Here is a 26,304-nt window from a genome sequence, read left to right as displayed (position 1 = left end):
GATAAAAATATTCAAGTACCACATCTAAGAAAAAATGAAGACATAACTGATTATCTTGCAGAAAGACCAAGAGCCCAATGATGCATAGTACCACCTCTGACGCTAAAAAAAAAAGGCTAAAACCTCTCACATCCGCTTTTGATACATAATGTTGAGCATCTATTAAATTGTTCATACTTCACATTTCCAAGGCTCAAATGGCATCCTAGCAGCAGACATCCGGTGACCACTTGAAGACATTAGCTTCAGGAGTTCAACTCTGCTATAAACAACATGTGTAAGTAATTTCTCCCCTTCTAAAGAAAAAGTCAGCAGCTGTTTGCTAAAAAATTTTTTTATTGTGAATGAAGACATTGCCAACTTACATATATCATTTTTATTTGGAGTATTTTTTGCCTTGCAGTGCTCCTGAGAAATTCAGAAATGCATTGACTTTAGCTCTATAAAACATAACTCAATATGAAGGTTGGGCTGTAAATTTCCCACATTTAGATATTTCCCTAAAAATCAAAAGACAATTTATCCATTTTAAGTAGAGAAACCTTAATAAGTTAAAAAGTAAAGACCGGCAAATAATCACAAATGTCAGAACATTAAAAGTACCATTGCTTTTTCCATAGGAATATAGAAAATAAATATCAGTTATACTTAATATTTACAAAATTAAAGATAAATTTTTGTTGATGGAAGATGTTTTAAATACTTTGATATATGAAAAAACTCATTGGCTTTAAATCAAATTCAAATGCTAAGTTTGACACATAATAGCACTTTCTCCACAATTCTCATCAATCCCCTGTCCCTGAAGATATAGTCTGGGTTTTTTCCACCTACTGATTGAATAGTATTTTGAGAGTCTTTTTCCCTCTTTCGATTAACCATTAAAAGGTTAAAATAAACTAGAGGCTTTATTTGGGAGGATATTTATATATTAATTGGCTGGTTTTAAGAAAGTCATTCCTTTTTCTCCACGTTTCTGTTTAGTTTTCGTTTTGTTTCTTTTTTTCTTTTAAATCAAAAAGGGCAGGAACTAAAACTCAAACAACCCTATGATACAGGATTATACTAAAATCAAATCCAATGGATGGATGGATTTTACACTATAGTAGAGCAGTTGAAAACCACTAGGAATGTTGTGAAAACCTGTGGCCGCTAAGGCAAAATTCAACCACAAATTCTAGTAAGTTTATAGAGAAGTAAACAGTAAAATTACTATAGTTAAAATACTGCAGTAAAATTACTGTTAGCAATGTCCTATTGCTAACATTAGAATTATATGCTTCATCACTGCAGGGTTACTAAGATTCCTTGAGCAGATGGTTCATCTCTGACACAACTTAGTTTCAGAAAAGTAGATGAGTTATGTCTGGTTTAGATCAACAAACACTTAGTATGCATACCAGTGAGCTATAGTTTCAATGATGATACAACTGAAACATTAGGTACTACAGCTTCAGGACAAGGTCACATACTTATTTAAACAGCAGCCATGTAAGGTCATGCTGTGATGTTTAGATATGCAATCCACCCATAACAGCTTCCAAACTTACGTTAAACTATGGGGTGAAGGGGGACAGGCTGTTTTGAGCAGGGAAGGAAATACTCAAAATGTCATAAAAGGCATTTAAAATATGATGACATGCTACTTAAATACCCACCATACATCTCCTTTTCAAATTAAAAGAGAAAATTTTTTTGCTTGTTCTATTTCTTCAAAATGAAGGATCATGTCTCTCTTTTTTTAACTTAGAAACTTTTATTTCAGATGCTCCACACTGAAATGAAACTTCAATGGCAAGCAGCAAATAATTCAGGAAGGTCAAAGTATCTTTGAAAGGATCATATAAAACCTAAGAGTAATAATTTCATAGAAAAATAATGGGCAAAACAGACAGGAGGCAGTTTGACAGTTCTAATATAGAACCTGTATGACAACTTCCTTTCAAGTGTATGAAATAAAGGATGGCAATATAAATAAATTAGCTAAGGAGACAGGTGATGTTCTGAAGCAGCAATGTCTTAGTTACTAAATTTTTCAGAAAAACAAGTTTTACCCATCAACACATAAAGACTTCCAGTCTTCTAAATACAGTAGAAAGTATACAGTTAACCACAGCAAAATTTACAACCAACCAAATTCAGCCCTGGCCGGAGCAGGCCTATTGACATATTTGATTAGTATCATTGTCACCTTTCTTTGTTATACAGATGTTTCTATTTTCAAGGCTTATCGAAATTTACAAAATTTGCAAGAAATGTCTTTAAATGTACAACTTCAACAACTAATACAAATGTGAACATGCTGATATAATTAAGATCCAAGTCAGGATTTTTTATGACGTGCTTATAAAAAATTAAAGAAATACTCCCTTACTCTTAAGTTCCAAACACCTGGTGCTGGTGTTGTTGAAATGACTTCATACCCTCACGACCATGAGGATGAGAATGGAGGACTTCTGGTTGATGTACCTCTCATATCAACACCTCAGACAGAGGCAAGAGGTGTCGTGTTTAGTGATATTGCTAAATATAGTTACATAAATACAACTGTATGATTTAACACTTGTATGAAAGTTGTGTGTATGTGTGTAAGGAAACAATTAGTTTTAAGATGGAACCTTTAGGGCCGGCTCCGTGGCTTAGCGGTTAAGTGCGTGCGCTCTGATGCTGGCGGCCCGGGTTCGGATCCCGGGCACGCCCCAAGGCACCACTTCTCCGTCCAACGTGAGGCCGAGACCCACGTACAGCAACTAGAAGGATGTGAACCTATGACATACAACTATCTACTGGGGCTTTGGGAGGAAAAAAAATGAATAAATAAAATCTTTAAAAAAAAAAAAAAAAAAAAAAGATGGAACCTTTAAACAAGATACCTTAGCTCTTAAAACTAAATCATATATCCACAGTATGTACTCAAGAAAAAAAAGAACAAACTACTGATATATGAAACAACTTGGATGGATCTCAAGGGAATTATGCTGAGTGAAAAAAACCCATCTCAAAAGGTTACAGACTGTATGATTCCATTTATACAGCACTCTTGAAATGACAAAATTATAGAGATGGAGAGCAGCTAGTGGCTGCCAGAGGTTGAGGAGGAGGGAAAGGAAGAAGGTGGCTATGTTTATAAAAGGGCAGCACAAGGGGTCCTTGAAACTGTTCTGTGCTGTACTGTAGTGGTGGTCACGTGGACCTGCACATGTGACAAGACGGCACAGAAGCAAATACACACTCCACTTTAGGACACCTATGACCTCCCAGGGACAACCCTGTTCTTGGCTTGTCCATGAAGTCTGCTAAAGATGATTAATATATGCTTCAGATCAATTTTCTGCACTATGCAGATAAGCCACTACTATTATTTTCTTCTTCTTTCTGTTTTGTAAATCTCTTGATTATCTTTAAAAGATAAGCCACATGTTTCTAGCTTAAATGAGCTTGAAAATCAGAGAAGGAAAGAAAGCTGATATATAGCTACTAGTATTCTTGCCTTTTTATTTTTCTTATTTTTGTAAATTAAGATAAAAGATCAAATGTTTCTAGCTTAAATTAGGTCAAATCAGAGAAGGAAAAAAGCAGATAATAGAGCAAACACTTCCTCCTGTGACATCTGCAATTTCTAAAAGCATTTTTTATTAAATGTAGAGAAAGTACAACTGCAAACAAACACATGACTTTTTCCAAAAGGGCACTTTGTGATAAAGTACATACACATAGTGTTCACGGTTTCTTTAAAGTGCTGCGTATGTCGTCTCTGGCTGGAGAGTCACCTACTGCTGCTTTAAAAGATCTTTCAACACGACTCCAGCGCTGTTGTCCGGTAACACTGGCAAAGGGGTAAATGTGGGCAACACATCTGAGATGGGTTTCAAAAGGAGATGCCCAGGCCCAGCAGGTCCAAGTCCAGCTGGGTTAATGAGAGGCACAGCCGCAGAGCGGGGGGCCAGGAACGGATTCACGTCTGTTCTTCTACCAGGCCTGGATTCTGCTGCATCTAAACGATAAAATATGAACTGCTTAGTCTCCTATAATTTTTTTTAGTCAATGCTGGCTATACATGTGTTTTAGGTTCCCAGATACCTAAATAAATAAATTTGGCCCCTAAATAAATTTAATTCATATGCTGCTGGATTCTGGATCCGATAAGCAGGGTCTATAAAACATAAAAGGGTGAGAGACAATAAGAGAAAGGAATGGGAGAAAGAAGAAAGGAGAAAAGAATATGTGTATGTATGTATAGCCAATACTTTATTAAACACATTAATATTGTTGGTTTATATTTAAATACCAGTTCTATGACTGATAAACCTCATTTACTATAGTAACAGCTTTTTAAAATGTGTTCCCGGGGCCGGCCCTGTGGCTTAGCGGTTAAGTGCATGCGCTCCGCTACTGGCGGTCCGGGTTTGGATCCCGGGTGCGCACCGACGCACCGCTTGTCCGGCCATGCTGAGGCCGCGTCCCACATAGAGCAACTAGAAAGATGTGCAACTACGACATGCAACTATCTAGTGGGGCGTTGGGGGGAAAGAAAAAGGAGGAGGATTGGCAATAGATGTTAGCTCAGGGCCGGTCTTCCTCAGCAAAAAAAGAGGAGGATTGGCATGGACATTACCTCAGGGCTGATCTTTCTCACAAAAAAATAAATAAATGAAATAAAATAAAATAAAATGTGTTCCCTACGTTACAAGGCAAACTCTCTACTCACCTGAAAGATGAAGGACTTGAGAACTTGTTTTCCCCAATTACGATGGTCATGAAAAAAACTAGCACCCATATTACAATGATAACAATCAGATTTCATATTAATTTACCCAAAGGAAAAAACGATATATGCATTAAATGAGTCGATCATCTTTTAGAAATTGAAAAGTTTGAAAACAATTCTTGATTAGATCATTTCTGCATAAAGTTAGGATGAACAATTAGTTTTTATTGGAATAGGTATTTGGTTTATGGCCTAATGCTTAGTGATAAAACTCTGCTTTATTACCCAAGACCACTAACAACTTCATTGTGAAGAGACAAGCAACCCTTTGAAGGTGCCCACTTCAGCAATGGGAAACTCAAATAAAAGAAGCCTCCAAAACAAAGAGAGCATTGAGACAAATTCATCAAATCTATTTATCATCAATCTCCCGTGGGTCCCCAAGCTGTACTTTCCTGTGAATGACAACTTTCCAAACTCTGGAAAAGCTTCTGGTGACTCTTAGTAAACTCTGACTCTCGCCACACACTTACAAATCCAGGATTTGTACGACTAAGCTTGCTTTTTTTCATGCAAACCCTCTACCAACTCAGAACATCACTGGCTTTTGTCTCTGACCAATACAAATCAAGCTGAGCACAGGACTTGACAACTGAAGCCGGGGAGAACAGGAAAGAGGGAGCAGAGGGAAGGAGGAGACAGGACGGAGCAGAGACAGGGAAGGGAGAGACCCTGTCATAATGAATTTCGGAATCTGCTTCAAGACGCCACAATCTATTGTGACAAGAAAGTGTTTTTAGTATAGTCTACACCTGTTAGATAAAGTTAAGACTTTTCACTAAATTTAGCTGCCAAATCTTAACAACAAATTTTACCACTTTTTCCTTCTATAAAAGTTCAGGGAAATAGATATATTTGTCTAAATGACTAAGGCAGTTTTTAAAATTTCAGGATATAAATTCTTTAATATTTTATCCAAATTTAAGTATCTGACGTGACATAAACTTGAGTGTATAATAAAAACAATACCTTTACAGTTCAACTAGCAAACACGTTACTCTCTATTAAAATATGAAGATTTCAGATAAAAGGGAAACCTTCTAAAAGGTGAAGAATCTATTTATAGTCTAATGGATTATACTTCAATTTCAACTCAAGAAATTTTACTGAATGCTAATATAGGGGATATGAATATAAATAAGACCCTTACAACCTAATGGGATAGAAAACTATGTACACACATTATAGAACCACCAAACCATCCGCTGCCAGGCAGACCTTCATAACGTTCTTGGATGTCTAAGCCAGTTTACTAAACTGCTCTTATAAATACTATTAGCATACCAAGGTTTAGTTATTGAGTGTAACACTTAGATCTTCACGGGGAAAAAAAACTTTCTCTAACTATAAACTACACTTCTAACTCTGATTAGCAATAAGCACCATTAGTGAGAAAGGAAAACAGGTGACCAAGCAAAGGTTTACCAGTTTACCACTACTTTCAAGAATAATTCAAAGTGGCTTATGCAGAGAGAGAATTATTCTGATACACAAAAGGAAAATATTTCATATTGTTCACATTAATCTAAGCCAATTAAATAGCAGATTGCTATTGCTAAGACTGTATGAAGCCAAAATCTAATGCCTTATTGGAATTTTGGAAGAAGTCATTGCACATTTTCAAAAACACTAAAAATTTAATATCACTATAAAATATAATCACAAATTAAGCATTTGATTTTTTAAACTGTAGAAAAAATAAATATCTGCTTTTACCTTTAAAACTTTCTGGTACATTTGTTTCTAGTTTTCTTCTTCCTGGTGAATCCAGAGGTTTCATATCATGAACAGAAAGCTTTGGTGGTGGAACAGATGGATGAGATTCCGTTTCCAGAAATTTAACAAAAAGTTCTGAAAAAGACTAAGAAAAAAATATTTGGGTTCTATAAGGCAGATATTAAAATTATATTCACTACAACTAAAAAAAATGTACCAGCTGCTCTAATTAAATATTAAAAACTAATCATGCCATCTGAATAACTTCTTTATAAATAAGCTTTATGAACAACAAAAACTGCTAGTACTTTAGTTACATTAGATATCAACTAAAAACTTGAACAATTTAATCAATAGCCTGATGACAACACTTGTTACAAACGTTACAGTCAGAATTAGCCACCTGGTAACACAGATTTCTTGCCATCAATGGCACTTAAGATATAAAATTTTAAATCATTTTAATAACTTTACATAAACATAAAATATTATATTGATGGCATACAACTAGTAAACAGTCATATTTTTCTAAAGTAACAACCAATCAATGAATATAGCAAAAGCTCACTAGCAATATTATCAGATTAAAATAAAATAATGTAGACCTTTCCTTTAAATTAAATTTTACGCCATCCAATTTTAAATAGGGTTTTATCTTTAACGAGCTCTGACTAAGTCATCTATCCTCAGTTTCTTCTTTATTAAAAAAAAAAATAAAGAAGTAAACTCCACATTCTAACACACTACTCAACTCTAATATTTATCTGAAGCTACTATATACCAGGCACTATGTTTTCATGTTTATTCACAGCCTCTTCCTACTAGAATGCAGGCTTGCTGAGGGCAGGCACTTTGTCTGCTTTGCTGCTGTATCCCCAGTGCTCAGAACAGTCTGGTACACAGTAGGTGCTCAATAAGTATTTATTAGCTCAATGACTAGGTAGATACATACATGCATAAAATAGAGCCTTTGTCTTTAGCAATCTCATAATTTAGTAGTAAGACAAACAAATAATTGTGTGCCTACAGCAGCATGATCAAATACAAAGAAGGGAACAGTTAATACTTTGAAAAATAAAAGTACCAGATAAATAAAAAGTTAAAACAAAACCTATATGAAATAAAATTATTAAGACTGGCTTATTATCTTTAAACTAATCACCTCTCTGGATCTCAGTTTCTACAACTCCAAACTAAAAGGGCTGTATAAAATAACCTAAAAAGGAACTCTGATTCTTTGCAAACGAATGTGATATACAATCATTTCACCATTCATACTCAGCAAGAATAAAATCGACTCTTACGCTATTAAACTGAGATTGTTGATTTGGTCTCAGAGGTGTATTGGGGACACTTTTTGATCCTCCTCCAAGCCACCCAGTCATCCACCTGGTAACACTGCCCTGATCTTCATTCAACAACTGAAAGATTAATTTTAAAACAGAAAAATATTATCAATACAAGAAAAAAAAAAAAAGAACAATTTTTATATGATTTCAGGTGCTAGCAAACCACGCTTTTTGAGTCCAATTCCTAGTAAATGTTTCCTACTGATAGAGGCTACAAATACAATGAAATGTATGTTTCTTACTGATAAAGGTTACATATAGAATGACATGTCATCCTAAGCACTATCGAGTAAAAGATGAAGATTGTCACGTCTTAAAATTTCAGCATTCTGATAAGACAGGTGGCTTCTAAGTTACAAAATATTTAAACTGATATGACACAAACTGGACAAATCTACTTCTTCACCGTGAAATGACTCCATTTCCACATTACTGAGAAAACTGTATTCAAGAAAAGTTATATAATCTACAGTAAAAGAAAACAATTTTATATCATGCCACTATTTTAGTTATAAATATATTCAGAATGTCTTTCATTGTTCAGTTACCTGATCTATTTCTTCCCTTTTGATATCCAAGATGCTTCCCATTAATCGTAACACTTCATGACGCTTATTTTTTGGTGTGTGAAAATGTCCAATGAAGAGGTTTCTCATTAGGACTCTAAGAAAATGAAGGCAGAAACAGCTCAAATTAACTCAACGTTATCCCAATATTTAGTGTACCCAAACAATAACCACTAATCATATACATATTTATACTTAAATGATAATTATAGAAAACACTAAACAATAAAATATTTTAAAGTAACTTTTTAAAAAATCTTGACAAGTCTAAGAATATTTCAAACAACGCAAAATGTATACCTTTTAAAACATCACTTATTAGTCACCCACTTTCTTCAACTAAATAATCAACTGAGACGGTGCCTCCTCAGTAATTCTCAGTGTCTGTCTGGGTTGACGTCTACCTTGAGGAGACATTTCAGATTTTTCCTTCTCCACTTTAAATGGTGATGATAGTTCTTGTGCTTAACGGTTATGCTTTTATTTCCCCATTCACATTCACTAAAAATTTGCTAATAATATCTAAATCTTTAAAATATTAATGATCTATTACATATATACCTAGGTTTCACACCTAATACATTTGAACAAGATATGTTCATTTAAGGACAGTAAAGAGAGCAAAAAGGAATGGTAAGAATAAAGTTTTTATTTTCAAGTATGTCATGTTGTGGCGATATTTCATCTTTTCCACATGGTTTTAAGAAAAAGAATTCGAGCTGGGAAAAATCTATTTAAAAACCAAGAAGAGAAGCTATTCTGCTGACCCCTCATTAAAAACACCTACATCTCATCACTATATAGAAAAAGAAAAGGCTTTTTAAAAACTTAGTCACATATAAACATCTATGCGTAGAAGTTTTTACCATCAAAGTAATCTCTATAAAATATGTAAAAGTTAAAAGGCAGAGCCTACTTGTCCACTTTTCCTTCTGTGCTGTTCACTAAGTTCATCAATTTCTTTTGTACATCATTCAGCATTTCTTGTCGGAGCTCATCTGTTTTAGAACATGCGAATAAAGATAGTCATTAATGGATTAAAATAGTCTAGATGAACATATAATGAAATTTATGACATCTTTACTGTGAATTTTGAATATATGCACTTATTCTAATTAGAAATATTCAATCACTTCCATCTCTTCTTTGGTTCACGGAACTAGGCTCTCTGGTATAGAAATTACCTGGAGGTCAGAGTATGCATTAATTCACACAGTTTAACCCCAATAAGGTAATGAATTCTTTAAGAGAAAATTTAAAAACCAAAAAAACGGTTTTCATTCTTTTCAGAAACTTAATAGCAAAGAAGAAATTTTCACCACTGCTTTCTTGCATGAAACATTTCCAGAGTCACTCTTTAACGGGAAGAAATGAAAAGGACAATTTTAGATTTTCCTTTTTCCGTTTTCCTGGCTGGACTCTGTTTTTTGGTGAAATGACTAAGAAGAGTTTCTAACACTAGAACTATGAGTGTAGTTGTAGTAGTTCTAACACATGGTTCAGGATGTAGCTGATAGGGCAAAGTATTCTGGGGTAAATAAATTGCAAAACACAATTCAGATCACTGGTTCTAAGACACTAATCAAAATATTATAGCTTGACTGATTTAGAAGGCTGTTTGGACTATTTTATTTTAAAATTCTATTTATTTAAAAAGGAAGCAAAATCTGTAAAAGCTTGGTGGAATAGTTGGAATTTGAGCAGTATTAAAGGCAAAGCCTAGAATCACAACAGGAGATACCCTGTTCACAAATTCACCCATGCCACAGGGCCAAGGATTCCTAGACTAAGGAGCTCTCAGCCAGATCCACGAGTTACACATTACCTCACACAAGTGGAGAGTTTCAGCCGAACGAGATACTTAACTTCAAGCTAGATTACAAGTTTTGTTTTGAAATAAATGAAGAGGAGACTGCTTTGCAGCAGAGCTCTACGTTTCAAATCAAGAAACACTCACACCCAGACACCACTTTCGCCTCTCTCCACAAACGTGCTCCTTGAGTCACGCTGCCTTCTCCTAGCAGTGGCTAGATACAAATTCCCTTTTCAGATATATGACTTGCAAATATCTCTCCCATTCCGTGGGTTGTCATATCACTTTCTTCATAGTATCCTTTGAAGTACAAAAGTGTTTAGTTTTGATGAAGTCTAATTTATTTTTTCTTTTGTTCCTTGTGCTTTTAGTGTCATATCTAAGAAACCACTGTCTAACTCAACATGACAAAATTTCCTTCTATGTTTTCTTCGAAGAGTTTTATAGTTTTAACTCTAAAATGTAGGTCTATGATTCATTTTGAGTTAATTTTTGTGCATGGTATGAAATAGGGGTCCAACTTCATTCTTGTGCAAGTGGATATTCAGTTGTTCCAGCACTATACGTTGAAAAAACTATTCTTTTGGCACCCTTGTTGAAATTCAATTGACCATAAATGTGTGGTTTATTTCTGGACTCTCAAGTCCCACTGCAAGATTTCTGCAAATGTTTTTTTCTTCCGCCTGGAAAGATCTTTTCCATTGGCACTGCCTATTAACTCCTATTCACCCTTCCTGGCTCAGTTCCCAGGTCACTTCCTCAAAGAAGTTTTCTCTGAACCTTACAGATTAGGCCAGGTCGATCTGCTTTATTTTCACTGTCTTGTACAATACCTAAAATTCTGATGTACAGTACTAAATGTATATATAAAATGTCCAGTTTAACTGTGTGCAATGGCTTGTGGTTTTTCTGCAAAATGTAATTCAAATAATATTGCAAAATGTAATTCATATAATAGGCTAACTTTACCAAAATAGAGATGGTTGCCACAACCATATTATAAAAGCAAGGTTTGTGTTCGGAAAATCTACTACAAACGTTTCCTTTCCTGTCTTTCCAGTAAGGAATTTAAGCTTGGACATTAAAAAAAGAGAGAGAGAGAGAACAAGACTATTATTAAAATCTAAGTAAGTAAAAGACATTTTAGGTTCTTAATGTGCACATATATACAATGAACGGATGGTGCTATTTGGGCCTTTTCTAGTACTACACTCTGAATGTAAACAGAACTCTCAACTACTCAGAAGAATAGCAAGTAAGTGAATCTCTTGTGGATGTTTTGAATTAACCATCCCACGCAAGAGCTAAAGTAAGACTCACAGTAACGACGGACACAGTCTTCTCTTTCATCCTCCCCCACTCCTCCCCAAGGCTCTAGAAAGGTAGCAGAAAGAGGTCAAACACACCCCACCCATATCTTCCCTTTCTCTGAGATTTCCCTTCTTCTACCTACTTTTTTCTAAAATTAATGATGTTTTATATTGATTAGATGTCAAAATGATAATATTCTGGATACACTGGTCTATATAAAATGTTATTAAAATTAATTTCACTTGTATCTTTTTTACTTTTTTAACGTGGCTACTAAAAAAGTTTAAATTATACATGTGGCTTGCATTATATTTTTATTGGCTAGTACTGCCTTGGAGCATAACCAGGATATAACCACACTATACTGTCTCTTACTAAAAAAAGAAAGACAAAACTGAATGATGAATAGACATCTTCAGAGTAAAATTCAGAGTTGATTCTGATAAAAACGATTTTAATAAAATAAATTAGAAAAATTTACCTTTGCTCTATGAAAAACTGATTAAGAAATCTGTCAATAAAGTTCAAGTCAAAAATATTTTCTTGATGAAAACTAATTAATATTGGTATAATTTTGATTAAAATCTCTTGTGTTCTCAAAGGTAGGGTCAAAACATCCTTAAGGCCAATATAACAGGGTAAAATTTCTTAAACCTATTAGCAGAACAGAAGTTAGTCCCGAACTAATGTGATAGAGAATTGATAACTCTGCATATCCTTGCAGGCATGCAGAGGGCTGTTACAAATTTACGTAGTAATTTAAACATATTCTGATATTTGAGTCTAGAAAAAAGCCCTCAGAATTTGGGGTAAGGGATTGGAAGGATGGTATTAACTAGGAAAGGTTTAGAAAAGAAAAGAAAGTCAAATACCAACTTCAAAGGTCCCTACAGACTTCTCTTCTTCTCTAGGCACCCTTATTCTCCCCGCATCAGAGATTCTGAATACCTCTCCACAAAAACTGAACACTAATTCAAACCACAATTTGAAATCAGAACTGTATTTATATGGGCAGGTAAAATACGGTTATTCAGAAATGGATTTTTTCCAAATACAATATCCCTGTGAAATACTCTAACATGCCAAAATAATTCTCTGGAAGTTAAAAAAAAAAAAAAAAAAGAGGGCAGTGGGGTATACTTTCAAGTTGAACAATAAAGCATCTGAGATTTAGTCTAGGTTAGGGGAAGAGTTACTCTGAATATACGACATCCCCAAACCTGCCATATCTGAGCCCCTGTGCCGTAATGCCTAGAGATGGCACCATGGTCTTTATCACTTGATTTAAAATGAAAATTGGGGGCCAGCCCGGTGGCACAAGCGGTTAAGTGCACACACTCCACTGCTGCAGCCCGGGCTTCACCAGTTCGGATCCTGGGCGTGCATCGATGCACTGCTTGGCAAGCCATGCTGTGGCAGCGTCCCATATAAAGTGGAGGAGGATGGGCACAGATGTTAGCCCAGGGCCAGTCTTCCTCAGCAAAAAAAGAGGAGGATTGGCAGATGTTAGCACAGGGCTCATCTCCTCACAAAAATAAATAAATAAATAAAAAATAAAAATAAAATGAAAATTGAACATAAAACGTAATTGACTACAACAAATCAGCAAATCATAATTTTACATTTTATTTGTGATTAGTAATGCTGTACTATAACACTGTCTTCAGAGAACATCATAAAATTAAGTCACATAGTAATGCTGTACTATAACACTGTCTTCAGAGAACATCATAAAATTAAGTCACACTCCTTACAAAGTCATTTGGCTATTTCAAGACTAAGCTCTCTTGGACAAGATTCAGTCAGGTTGAACAGTCACCTGACAGAGAAAAGAAAGGTGGTTGGAACAGGACTTGAGAGTCAGAGGACATGCATATGAATTATGTTCCTGCCACCAGGACCAAACTTTGTTGTCTGTTTTGTAAAATGAGCATGCTTTTCTCAAAGGATTTTGAGAGAATCTACTGAGTAATTAAATGTGACTTTTCTAAAGAGTAAAGTGCCATATAAAGCATTAGCACTCATTCATCTGATTTCTTAAAACAACTAGAGTTCATCTTTCAACGTAGCTCTAACCAATATCAATATGTATCACTTTGGTTAATATTAACATTGATCATTTTTCCTCCATTTTGTCTTATTTGTCATCTTTACAAACCAAGGCAAGAGTCAACAGAAGGAATAAAAAAATGTTAGAAAGATGATTTCATAGATAGATATGTCAGTAAATAAATTGGATCTAATGTCTTACTTGCACTGGCTACTTAAAAAATAAATTTAAATCTGATATATTAAATCTAATATAAGGAAATTTGGACTCATTTAATTAAATATAATCAAAGCTAAAGCTAGAAATTAGGTGGTCTTTTTATTACAGAATTTCAACTTACACAAGATCACTTTCATTATAATACCAAATAACATTTTTTAAAGGCATCTTATATTTATTTACATTTGAAGTTAAGACATAGTAGCATCTGCTGTCTTTTAACTCAATTCTTTTCAACCATATCAGACACAGAATTTTAAGGTCTAGAGTACATGCTGAATGCTTTCTTGTTCCATAATTATAATTATTAATTGCTGAAAAGTAATTTTTGAAATTCCACTTCCTAGCAATGAACTAACAGGAAAAGAAGTTTATTAATACAGTATAACCTTGTTAATTTGAATTTCACTAGATCAGAATCTGTGATTAAACTGAAATAGCAATGTTGAGGTCTACTGGATTATTTGTACACTTAAATTAGAGTTACTAAGTGCATTTGAGATTTTATATAAATATTTTTAATGTAACAAGATCAAATTTATTTTCCCTCTCCACCCTCCTCCCTCAATCCTTTAGTATGAATTCAGATCATTTGTACTGTATTTTTCCATAACAAATCAAAAATTTTTTAAAAGACTGAATCTTGTGAGTCAAGTTACATATTTAACATTTAAAGATTCACTCAGACCAGCTACATCCCAAAATAAAGGACTGCAATTTTGTCAGTGAAAAGTAAAATCATTATAATAATTTTGCCACTTAATATCATCATCACTACGAAAATACACTATACAAAAGGTTTTCTAGGCTGCAGACTGAACCTCAATTCATTTCTGAAAGCTCCCTGTTGCAAATCAACACAGACTAAATCCGGCCCAAAGAAATGTTTTGTTCAGCCCACAAAGGGTTTTTAGAAAAACTTAAATTAGGTTCACAATAAAAAACTGGAATATTTCACATAAAAATCTACATTTCCAGCATCTCTTGAAAGATCTAAAGAGTTGGCAACATTGGGCTCACCCTCCTGCTTGGCAACAGTTGGGTGGAGCTGAGAATTTGCTGCCCCCTATAACAAACTCTCCAATTCACCACAGTCTTCAATTCTATTTGCTCTTTCATATTGTCATTTGGACCCCAGTTTACAATTTCTGGTTGTGATCCATACTTATAGTTTCATTTCTCCACAGAGGAATCCATTTCCACCTCTGCCTTCCCTTTGGTTATTACTAGTTCCCCAGATCTTCAGCCAGTTTCCAGATTATGCCACATAGTTTCACATGAATTGCTCCCTCTGTCTAGAATACTCTTCCCCAACTCCCTACCTGCTTAGCTGTACCTATTCATCAGTCAAGTGAGGTCAAGCACACCATTCACTAGTGTTTTCTACCATTCCATACCACCATCACCAAGTAGAATGGATTGCTCCTTCCTTTTGAAACAATTTGTTACATGGATGTGATTACATGTAGTCTTCCCCTTTGGGCCTGACTGTAGACCTCCTGAAAGTAGAGACCTTGTCCCCTATCTTTGTACCACCAGTGTCTATTTTAGTGCTTGGTACACAGCAGAAAATAATAAATTTTTGATAAATAAAGAATGATTGATTTTTCTCTGGGAAAGGAGAATATCTGGGAAGAACAGAACACAGGACAAAAAGAATAAATGATTTATGTTTTGAATTACTCATCCATACGAGGGAAAATACACAAAAAACATTAACTCAGAACATTCTCATCTCTACATAATTTACTTTTTCCTTTATACTTAGAAGAATTAATAAAATACACATTTAAAATTATACTCATTAAGTTTAAAAGGGCTTAATTATTTACCTAATTGATATAAACGTTTTTCTTAACTAAAATTTTGACATTATCTAGTATACCCAGATGTTTATACTGTCACAAATAATTTTTTAACCATTTATGGCAATTCAGAAAACTGCATCTGGTATTTCTTATATGTTTCCTCTAAAATCACCACTTCTGCCAAAAACATCTATAAAGAAATCCCTCAAAAGGTTTGGGTAACAAAGCGTCTGGGAATGTATTTGGCCTATATTCAACAGGACATTATATGTTTTCTTGTATAAATCATGTCCTGGAAAACAGAATGTCTTTATTTAAAATAAAAACTACAATCCAGCACCATAAAGGTAGTTCCATGAAAAATATTTTAAACTTCTTTTATATTTGTAGTTTTAAAACACGTTTTTATGCTTCATATTACAGTAGGTTTACTGGCGCTCATTTTATATGTTCTTCTTGATTTTCTTTAAAAAAACACTCTAAGGAAATTTTCCATTCTCAACTCATAGAAGACTTTTTAAAAAGCAGTCACCAAACCTTAAAAAAAAAATCAGTTATGGGACCCTTTAAGATACAGCTATAAACTGGCAGACACACCAAAAGATTTTCCCAATGCTAGAATCTAAACTTGTATTGTTTAGGAAAACATTTTTCTTTGCATACTATAAAATTCAGCACCCTTTTGAATAACAGTTATCAAAACAACAACTATTTTGTGCTTTCTATTTCAATTTCATCCAATCACTTTCATTTAAACAGGAATTTATCTCAAGGATAACGGCAGAGAATAAGAAGTGAAAGAAGGAAAATGTCAGTTAGCCACAAATATAGCAAGATAACGCATCTTTTAACGGTTCAGCTGTGGTCTAGGTTTCCAAAGGTGTATATTTTCCCATTAGTGACAACTACATAGAAATTCTGAACTCTCATCAACTCAGGATAGTTAATGAAAGACACTGTCCTGTCTGCTTCAGAGAGGACTAGTGTCTTGAGTTTGAAAAGTCAATAAAATACAGGATGGCATGTGAAACAAGTCTTTGGGGTTATATCGAAAAAGAACACTCCTGGGTAAAATGCTGAAAGAATAACTTCAAAAAAGAAAGATATCAGTAATTCTTGTACCAGCCAACGTTATCTATTAAAATATAGTACCTATAGGACCTTAGGGTTTCCTTTCATTGTTACTTTCCCTATATCATTGTTACCTCCCTATCCTATAGGGAGGATAGTGGTGAGGGGAAAGGAGAAAAAGAGAGAAAGGGAAAGAGAAAGGTTCTTATATTTTCGGGGTGAAATCCTACTATTAGTTTAGGGCTCTGCTCCAGTTCCTTTCCTCTATGGAATGCCCTTGAACCTTAATGGGCTTTTTGGGGGAACTAAATACACACTGTCTTATGACCACTGTTGTGACCACTGTCTTAAACTATGAACCTATGGTGTATCCATGCTATCTTACTTGCTTAACAAAGCTCCTTGAAAAAAGGGATCTATCTAGTATCTCACATAGCATCTAACACGAAGCCAAGTAACTGGTTCTCATTAAATACTTAATGCCTGATAAGGTATCTTCATACTTTTCATACAAGGTCTATAAATACCCAGAACCCATAACCACGGTTGTACATTCATGGCACTGAAAATTACGTACTCTAAGAAGGACTGAAATCATCAACAATCTACTGTTTTAATATTGCTGTTTCATGCTATACAGTTCCCTTTTCATATGTTCAACCAGACTGAATCACTTCATCTCTGGTAGCAATGATATATATAATCAAGCTTTTCAAATAAAATACCACTTTTTTAAGTGAGTTTCCTAATATTGTTTAAATGTTGAAACCTCATATCAAATAATCATCAGTCTAGAGATGCTTAGAAATGAAACAATACTTTGCCACTATAATTCAAGTCTCTATGTACTTTCATGCAACAAAAGCCAATCTGTCTTTTTCAAAATTGTTTCTCCTGGCAAATATTTTCGCTGTCTGGCCAAGTTCTGTGTTAAAAATAAAGTACAGTATTACAACATCAATCAACATTTAAAGTACTTAATGATCTATGAAAGAAAATATACAGTGATTCTTTTGAAACAACCAAGCCAATCAAAGTTTTATTTATATTATCAAATCAAGAGTGCAGCTTTGAGAAAATAAAATCACATTTTGTTTTTTAGAGATACAAAAGCAACATTAAGCACTTAGCTAATAAAAGAAAACAGATTGCTAAGAAGAGCTGTAAATGGCAAGAATGACTTAAAGACATAACAGAACTGTCTCTTTACTCCCCTTCCTGTCTGTGCAACACTGGCCTCTTGCCCGCCCTTCCAAATACCAGTTGTATAAGCATAATTAGAGCTTTTTCTGTAGCTAATATTGACTCCACAAAATGAGTCCAAAGTTCCTATACACTTATAATAAATATTAATTATACTTTTTTGCATGAGTAGGGACCTAAGCCACCTAAGCCTTGTCATTTATAATCAAAATCTGAAAATACTCTACCACTGGGTGTTTAAATGGGTGCCTGCACAAGTACTAAGTAGTGCAGGGACTCTGGTAATATTTATCAACTACAGTAAGTCACAGAATTTTTTATCTTACCATCATCTACTGGGAATGACTCAGGTAGATATCTAAAAGGAGATGTGGCCTTAAATATTACAGAAGCATGACAAACAGTACTGTGTTGTCACAGACCAACAAGCTGGTTCAGAATACTGCCTTTTCACCCCATTAGTCTAGCCCCACCCTAAGACATCAATTCTTTGGCTAATCCCTTGGGTGCCCAGTGTATCTCCTCTGGGTTGCCCATATGTCTTCCAGATAACGCTGTAGTTGCATTGGCCTTCCACCTAACTAGACTGTTTCCCCAATAAACACTGCCTCCAAGTAGGGGCAATCATTTCAACATTTGGGGCACAACTGATAATCCTAAGCACTGGACTCACCTTAGGGAACTGACCAGGCTTATGAGATACCGTACAAGAATCAAAAAATATATGATGAGTGCCTGTATGTAACACACTACCTATAACCATAAAAAGCTAGTTATACCCAGACATTCATTTCACAAAAAGTTACTCTTTTACTTGAGAGTATTGCCCTCTATAACACATCAGATGCCTCTAGGTAGGACGAACACAGATTGATCAGGGAGAAGTCATAACCGTAATAATAAGTCAGGTCAGTCCCCCCTGAAGGACAACAGGGTGACAGCCAACACAACTGGATTACCTCAACATCCAGGAAAACCAACTGGACAGCCAGGGCCAACTTATGACTCTGCTTTCACTAGGATCATATTCAAATTGAAGCAAACTGGTCATGGGAGATGGAAATATAAGTCACATACCAATGGAAGTTGGATCACTCAACTGTACCAATGCATGAGGGAAACTATGTTTCATTCAACACTAGTGTTGTAGGAAAAAAGAAGGGAAAGAATAAAAACCTACTTTGTTTTTTAAGTTCTTCAATTTGTTCTTCCTTTAAATCTAACTGTTCTGTAAGTCTTGATGCTGAATCCAAGGCAGCATTTGCTTCATCCAAACTCTCCTGAGGAAGGAAAGTTCATTAAAAAGTGGCATGCAAAAATTATTTCATAAACGATAGGGCTGGAAGACATCTTGGGGTCAATCAAACCTTTTTATTTCTGCTGATGAAGCTATACCTTTGTGACCCTGGCAAGTTCACACAACTAATAAGTATCAAGACAGAACCCACACTTCACAATACAATACTGTCTCTTTTAGAGTAACTACATTAAAACAAAGGATGCTACTAAAAGACAACATGATGACAAAAGTAAAAAAAGTGACAATAATAAGAAAATAAAAACTATAAACAGTAGATACAAAAAGTCAAGAAATATAGCAACAAATGTTCTTAATTTTTGCAAGTCTGATGGGTATATAAAGCAATGTTTCATTATTACTTTAATTTTTATTTCCTTAACTACTAGTGAATTTGAGCATTATTTCATGTTTACAGGATAGCCGGATCTGCTCTTCTGTGAAAACCTCTTTGCATACCTTGCCCGTTTTTCTATTGAGCTGCCTTTCTCCTGTCAGTTTGTAAGAGCACCTCATATAGCAGACACAAACCCTCTGTCATCAGTGCTACAAATACTATTTGCCAGATCTGCCATTTGTCTGTGGACTGTAAAATATCTTTTGCCATGTAAAAGTGTTTAAATTGTGTATAATCAAACATGTCCTACTTTGCTTTTATAGCTTCTTGAGTTTTAGTCTTAGTGAGGCTCCTCCTTGCCCCTAGACTGCACATGTGGTCTTCTAGATTTTTTCACAAGATATTTATTTTTTTTAATATTTACATCTTTAATATAGTGTTTCTCAATGGGAGTGCTTTTGGCATTCCTGGCCCCTGCTCACTAAATGCCAGAAGACCCATCCAGGCACTGTAACATCCAAAAATAGCCCTAGATTTCCAGTACCACTCCAAGTTGAGAATCCTTGCTTTAATACAATTGAAATTGACTTCTATATATGGTGTAAGATAGGGGTCCAATTTTATTTTCTTCCATATAGACAGCCAGTTGTGCCAACATAATTTATTAGATAATCTATCATTTTTCCCATTAAATTGAAATTAGTTTAGTTTAGGGTTTAGTTTTAAATTCTCAAATATATATATTGCCCGATTCTCCTTCTGTCCCACTAATCTAGTCAATATGGTATTGATTTAGGGCTCTATTTTGATATTTAGTAGGCAAGTCCCTCTTCACTGTTGTTCTTTCACACAATTTTCTTGGCTATTCTAGAGTATTCACCCATGTAAATTTCAGGTCAAGTCTTAACATCTTAAATCAGAGTGTGATAGCTTTTTTGACATATCATCTTAGATAGGCCATAGTCCCCAGTTATATAATCATATATATCTAGATGCTGCTGTGAAAGTATTCTGCAAATGTAATCAAAGCTCCTGATCAGCTGAATTGAAAGAAGGCACATTATCCTGGATAATCAGAGTGGCCTGACTGACCAGCTGAAAGCCTGAAAGCAGGGCGGAGGTTTCGCCAAACACAAGAAACTCCTTCTGTGGACGGCAACTTCGGCCCCTGCCCCTGGAGTTCCATCCTGCTTGTGATTTTCTTTCCTGACCACTTGTGGACAACAGCTCTGGCCCATGCCCAGGAGTTCCAGTCTGCCTGTGATGTGATCTTCCCATTTCGACTGCCAGCCCTAGGAATTTCAGACTTGCTTAGCCAGCCCCCACAATCACGTTGCCAATTCCTTGTAATAAATCTCAAAGTATCCATGTATATCATATATATCCATGTGTATATGTGTGTGTGTGTCTGAAGAACCTACCCGTTCTGCTTCTCAAGTTGAACCCTGACTAACACACAGCAGGATTAAAACAAAAAAATGTAAATAAAAAATTTAACATTCAAAATCCACAAAACTAAATTTACTTAAAGGAAATTTAAATAAACTTTCAAATGATTTTTTTTTTTTTTTGTGAGAAAGATTAGCCCTGAGCTAACATCTGTTGTGAATCCTCTTCTTTCTGCTGAGGAAGATTGGCCCTGGGCTAACATTCGTGCCCATCTTCCTCTATTTTATATGTGAGATGCCTGCCACAGCATGGCTCGATAAGAAGTGCATAGGTCTGCACCCAGGATCCGAGCCTGTGAACCCCAGGCCGCTGAAGCGGAATGCACGAACTTAACCACTAAGCCACCGGGCCGGCCCCCCAAGTGATTTTTTTAACCTCATAGCATTTATATTTAAGAGATTATTAAAGCTTAAAACTACACTAAGACTTTTTCAAAAATTAATGTTTAGTTTCCTTCTTCTTTCTACCATGTTTGTTTTTATTTTATTAATTTCAGCTTTTATCTTTACTAAATCTCTCAGTTTCTTCCGATTTACTTTGTTCTTTTTCTTAATATATGTTACATTTTATATTAAAAAAAATATGAGGGGTGGGCACAAGGGGTGGAGGGATGCATTTATATGGTGACTGAGGGCCGGCCCTGTGGCTTGGTGGTTAAGTGCGTGCGCTGCGATGCTGGTGGCCCGGGTTCGGATCCCGGGTGCGCATCGAGGCACCGCTTTTCCGTTCATCCTGAGGCTGAGTCCCGCATACAGCAACTAGAAGGATGTGCAGCTACGACATACAACTATCCACTGGGGCTTTGGGGGGAAAAATAAAATAAATAAAATCTTTATATGGTGACTGACAAACAATAACGTACAACAAAAATTTTACAATAAAAAAAAAGAAATAAAGCTAGTTTAAAAAGAAGATCTAAGGCTGGCCCCACGGCTTAGCGGTTGGGTGCATGCGTTCTGCTGCTGACGGCCCAGGTTCGGATCCCAGGCGTGCACCGATGCACCGCTTCTCGGGCCATGCTGAGGTCGTGTCCCACATACAGCAACTAGAAGAATGTGCAACTATGATGTACAACTACCTACTGGGGGGCTTTGGGGAAAAGAAAAAAAAAAAAAAAAAGGAGGAGGATTGGCAATGGATGTTAGCTCAGAGCCGGTCTTCCTCAGCAAAAAGAGGAGGATTAGCATGGATGTTAGCTCAGGACTGATCTTCCTCACAAAAAAAAAAGAAGATCTGGACTTCTAACAGTATGACAGACCAGATACTCTGGATCCACTGGAAACAACTAAAAGTGTTGGATAAAATATCTTTTTAAATGCATTAATGAGCTGACTAGAAAGTAAGCATAAATGGTCAATAAACATATTAAAAGACACATGACCTTATTAGTAGTCAGAGAAATGCAAATTAAAACCATAAGAAGATAGACCTTCCCACTTACCACATTGGCAAAAACTTTAAAAATTCTGATAATGCCAAGTGTTGCCAAGGATGTAGAATAAGAACTCTTATGCACCACTGGTAAGAGTAAATTAGGACAACTGCTCTAGAAAACAATTTGCCATCATCTAATAAACTTTAAATCGCCATGTATATCCCATGACTCAGCAATTCCAATCCATACATACCTGAAAGAAACTCTCGTACATGTGCACCAGGAGATATAAACAAGGAAGTTCATAACCACATTGTTTGTATAGCAGATAACGGAAATGTCCTTTATCAGTAAAATGGTAAATAAATTATACATTCATGCAACAAATACAGCAGTGAAAATAATGAACCATCTATACACAGTAACACATAGTAACATAGCTGAAAGTCATAAACATAATAATACTAAGCAAAAAAAGCAAGTCTCAGAAGAATTATTCAATTTATATGCAGTTCAAAATTCCATTTATACAGAGTTTAAAAATATGCAAAAACAATGAATTGTTTGGAGATGCAAATCTATGTGACAAAACCATACAGAAAAACAAGAGGATGACAAACAAACTTCGGAACAGTGGTTATCTATGAGGTAGTCAGAAGGGGATGAGATGGTGAGGGGTGCAGAAGAAACTTCAAGGGACATTCTATTTCTTATACTGGGTGGCAAGTATGTGGATATTCTTACATTTCATCTCTTACCTAAATATTGTTTTGCAGCCAGTCAATATTTAATAAAAATTTTAAAACTTTAAAGGAAATATGTCTTCACTTATTTGGAATATTAACTTGCCTGAACAGCACGTTCACCACTAATGATAAGTAAATAAATTTCATTATTTTCCACCAGCTATCACCAGAGTCATAAATAAACTTAGAAAAGTTTATCCTAAATCTAAAAGCAAGTCACTTTGGTGTTATATCTCTTCATGGGGGTTCATTTTATTTATATCTTATATATAATTTTTGTAGGCATTAAATATAGCATAATAATAAAGAGAAAAATATTTTAAAGGATTATGCTGCAAAAGAAAAAGATTTAGGCTGGGACGCCCCTGTCTGGGCAGTTTGTGCCTGCTGGCGGTGGCCGGGTCGTTTTCCGGTAGAGACGCAGAGTTGGCGGCGCAGCCTCTGGGCTGGGATAAACCACGCTCCCAGTTGAGGCAGGGGAGCCAGCCGGAGCCACGGCCACTACAGTGGTGGCCGCTGGACTGACCATTGCTGCTGCAGGATTGGCAGGCCGTTAATGTTTTGCAAGTTATGAAGCATATGGAGCCTCAAGTAAAACAAGTTTTTCAAAGTCTACCAAAATCTGCCTTCAGCAGTGGTTATTACAGAGGTGGATTTGAACCCAAAATGACAAAACAGGAAGCAGCATTAATACTAGGCATAAGTCCTACTATCAATAAAGGAAAAAAAGAGATGCTCATCGATGAATTATGCTTTTAAATCAGCCAGACAAGGGAGGATCTCCTTATATAGCACCCAAAATCAATGAAGCTAAAGATTTACTGGAAGGTCAAGCCAAAAAGTGAAGTAAATGTATGATGAATTTTAAGTTCTTATTAGTTTATGTATATGAGTACCAGCTTTTTATAATAAAATGCCTCAAAGCTATAGATTTTAAAAATGATTTAACATAAGGTAAATCAAAGCCTTGGTATAAGAGATTAATACTCAATAATTATGGAAAAAACATACCATTTGAATAGAAATACTGTTCATTACTCATTTAGCAAATAATCTGGTACCTACTTCAAGGCAAAGTGAACAGGACAGTCTCAGCTCTCAAGGAGCACCCAGTCTCATGGGAGACTGATAAATTGGCAATTAAAGTACAACATGTGATAAATATTATGACAGAATTAGCACAGGCTTTACAGTAGGGACTTATCTCATGGGGAGGAAAGGCTGTTAAAGTACAAAGAACTGGCCCAGTGCTTGGAACCTTGAATTTAAGTGAATTTGCCACAACTTTGACCTAAGAAATTGGTCTAAATATGTATATATCCCTGACATAATTCAGATTTCATACATTAAACTGTAATAGTATGATAAAAAAAAAAAGAAAAAGATTTAATGTGATAATATACATTGAAATGTGAAATAAAGTATGAAATAAAGTGCCCAGTATATTTTGTTGAAAAGAGAAAATTATAAAAGTTAAAATTGTAGATCAATATTTTTTCAGTGATCTCTAAATGTGCTAAATTAAATGTGCTAAAAAATTAAAATGTACTATCACCTCATATTTGCTGTGACTACTTTAAACTATAAGTCAGATGAGGGAAATCCTGAGTGTCTTATTATGCCCTATCATAAGGTACAGAGTAGCCACTCAAACAATATCCACTAAATTGATTGTTTAGAAGATTATTTCCAAGACAAAGATTCTACAAGTAATCGTTTCATAAATAATAAAATTTATAAGAGAAAATTTTTTTGACCAACCTGTAATGACACCAATTTTCCTTCCAGATTTTCTGCCTTTTTCTTCCATTCAGCTATAAGCTGTTTGTGCTTTTCTAGTTCAGTAGAATACATAGCTTTTTCCTCTAAAGAAGAAAAAAGTTATATTAGTATTTTGCAATAGTGTGATAAAATTAGAATTTTAAACCATTTGAGATTTTAATAATTCAACAAAACCAGTTCATATATCTTAACAAGAAAATTATAATGCCTTAGTGATAATGGTAATTGGAATTAAAGTAATGAGATCAATTTCCTCTTCCTAAATCCTTCCCCATCTTCTCTATCTTGCAAACTCTTCCCTACCTTCACAACTCCACTCAAATATTTCCTCTTTGGCAAGCTTTCTCCATAGCCTCGTACCATATACTTTGTGCACATGTCCCTTTTAGTAGTATATAGAGTAGACCTAGAGAATTCTTATACTTAAAATTCAAGATTTCAATCATATGAGTAACCCTGAAGGTCTACACATGCACAAATTTAAAGTTTTGCTTAGGCACGAAACTATAACCCCTGTTACATCATTAGCCTCATACCCCCTAATCACCCGCCTCCAACTAGCAGTTAATTCACTACCAATAATTACTGAATGTATGACTAAATGAATGGATGGGTGAATGATCTAAAGGCGATATATCTGAGGATAGGAGGTAGATGTGAAAAAGTGTATTCAGTTATCAGGGTAAAACTGCTCTGGTCACTGTTACTGTGCCTCCAGAAAAGTATTTTCCACCAGGACTAGAAAATGTAGTTACCTCAAAGTATAGATGAATAGCTAGGAACAAGTTAATTAATATTTCAAAGGACAGTAATTACTGATGATTAACTCTTTGAACTGGGTTCTACCTCCAACCAATATCTCAAAACCTAACCAACTTTGCTACGTGGGTGCCTCTCTCTTCCTTTGTATCCTCTCTTTATCACATGATCATCCTTTCCATGTCACTCTTATACTCCCCAACTCTCACCTTAACTGGTCATAATACAACACTAAAACAAATTTTTGATGATTACTGTATACAGTTTATGTTCTCTAGTCTTAATTGTTAAAGGAGTCTGAATTAACTTGTTGATGGCTACTTACCTTTTCCCCCTAAAAGTGGATAACCTTTCAAAGGTTTCCTCATGCCTAGTCTAAAATAGCACTCCAATAAGCCCAAATTTCCAATAAAAAAAACAATTTTTCTTCATTCAAAGACTGCCCATACAACTTACCTTGTTGGAAATGCTCTAGGACCATCTGCAGGTTGGAGAGTGACAGAGCATACTGCTTTACCTGTTCCCGAGAGACAGAAAGCTGCAGGGCAGCTTCATCCCTTTGCTTGGAGACTACGTTCAACTGTTCCTGCAACGACTCTACCTGCAAACTGGCTTGATGGCTTCAAACAAAAAGAATAAAAGTCAAACTGTTTTCACCTATTTAGATACTTTAACAAGATGAAAC

General features: G+C 35.2%; 1 protein-coding gene and 1 pseudogene across 4 annotated transcripts in view; one reads left to right on the top strand and one right to left on the bottom strand.

Annotated features, from left to right (window-relative positions):
- Nucleotides 1-318: 318 nt before the first annotated feature.
- Nucleotides 319-26,304, bottom strand: part of TRIP11 (thyroid hormone receptor interactor 11) — a 64,042-nt gene continuing 38,056 nt past the window's right edge. For 3 of the 4 annotated variants that reach the window (XM_087448038.1, XM_004434208.3, XM_014790500.2), the window contains 8 exons: nucleotides 26,076-26,239; nucleotides 24,840-24,943; nucleotides 19,055-19,154; nucleotides 9,316-9,397; nucleotides 8,382-8,496; nucleotides 7,789-7,905; nucleotides 6,485-6,629; nucleotides 319-3,994 (listed from right to left, as the gene is read on the bottom strand). In XM_087448038.1, the coding sequence (XP_087304164.1) occupies nucleotides 3,771-3,994; nucleotides 6,485-6,629; nucleotides 7,789-7,905; nucleotides 8,382-8,496; nucleotides 9,316-9,397; nucleotides 19,055-19,154; nucleotides 24,840-24,943; nucleotides 26,076-26,239 (1,051 nt within the window). In that variant the 3' untranslated portion in view covers nucleotides 319-3,770. Of the gene's footprint in view, nucleotides 3,995-6,484; nucleotides 6,630-7,788; nucleotides 7,906-8,381; nucleotides 8,497-9,315; nucleotides 9,398-19,054; nucleotides 19,155-24,839; nucleotides 24,944-26,075; nucleotides 26,240-26,304 lie in introns of those variants that run through there. The other variant, XR_015556128.1, reaches the window with a different exon arrangement.
- On the top strand, nucleotides 23,641-24,001 carry LOC101399492 (mitochondrial import inner membrane translocase subunit TIM14 pseudogene; annotated as a pseudogene).

The sequence above is a fragment of the Ceratotherium simum genome, chromosome 24 (assembly GCF_057802395.1).
Source record: "Ceratotherium simum simum isolate JZ-2026a chromosome 24, ASM5780239v1, whole genome shotgun sequence".
Lineage (NCBI taxonomy): Eukaryota > Metazoa > Chordata > Mammalia > Perissodactyla > Rhinocerotidae > Ceratotherium > Ceratotherium simum.
The sequence above is the reverse complement of the archived record's forward strand: the minus strand, read 5'-3'. Positions and strand labels throughout refer to the sequence as shown.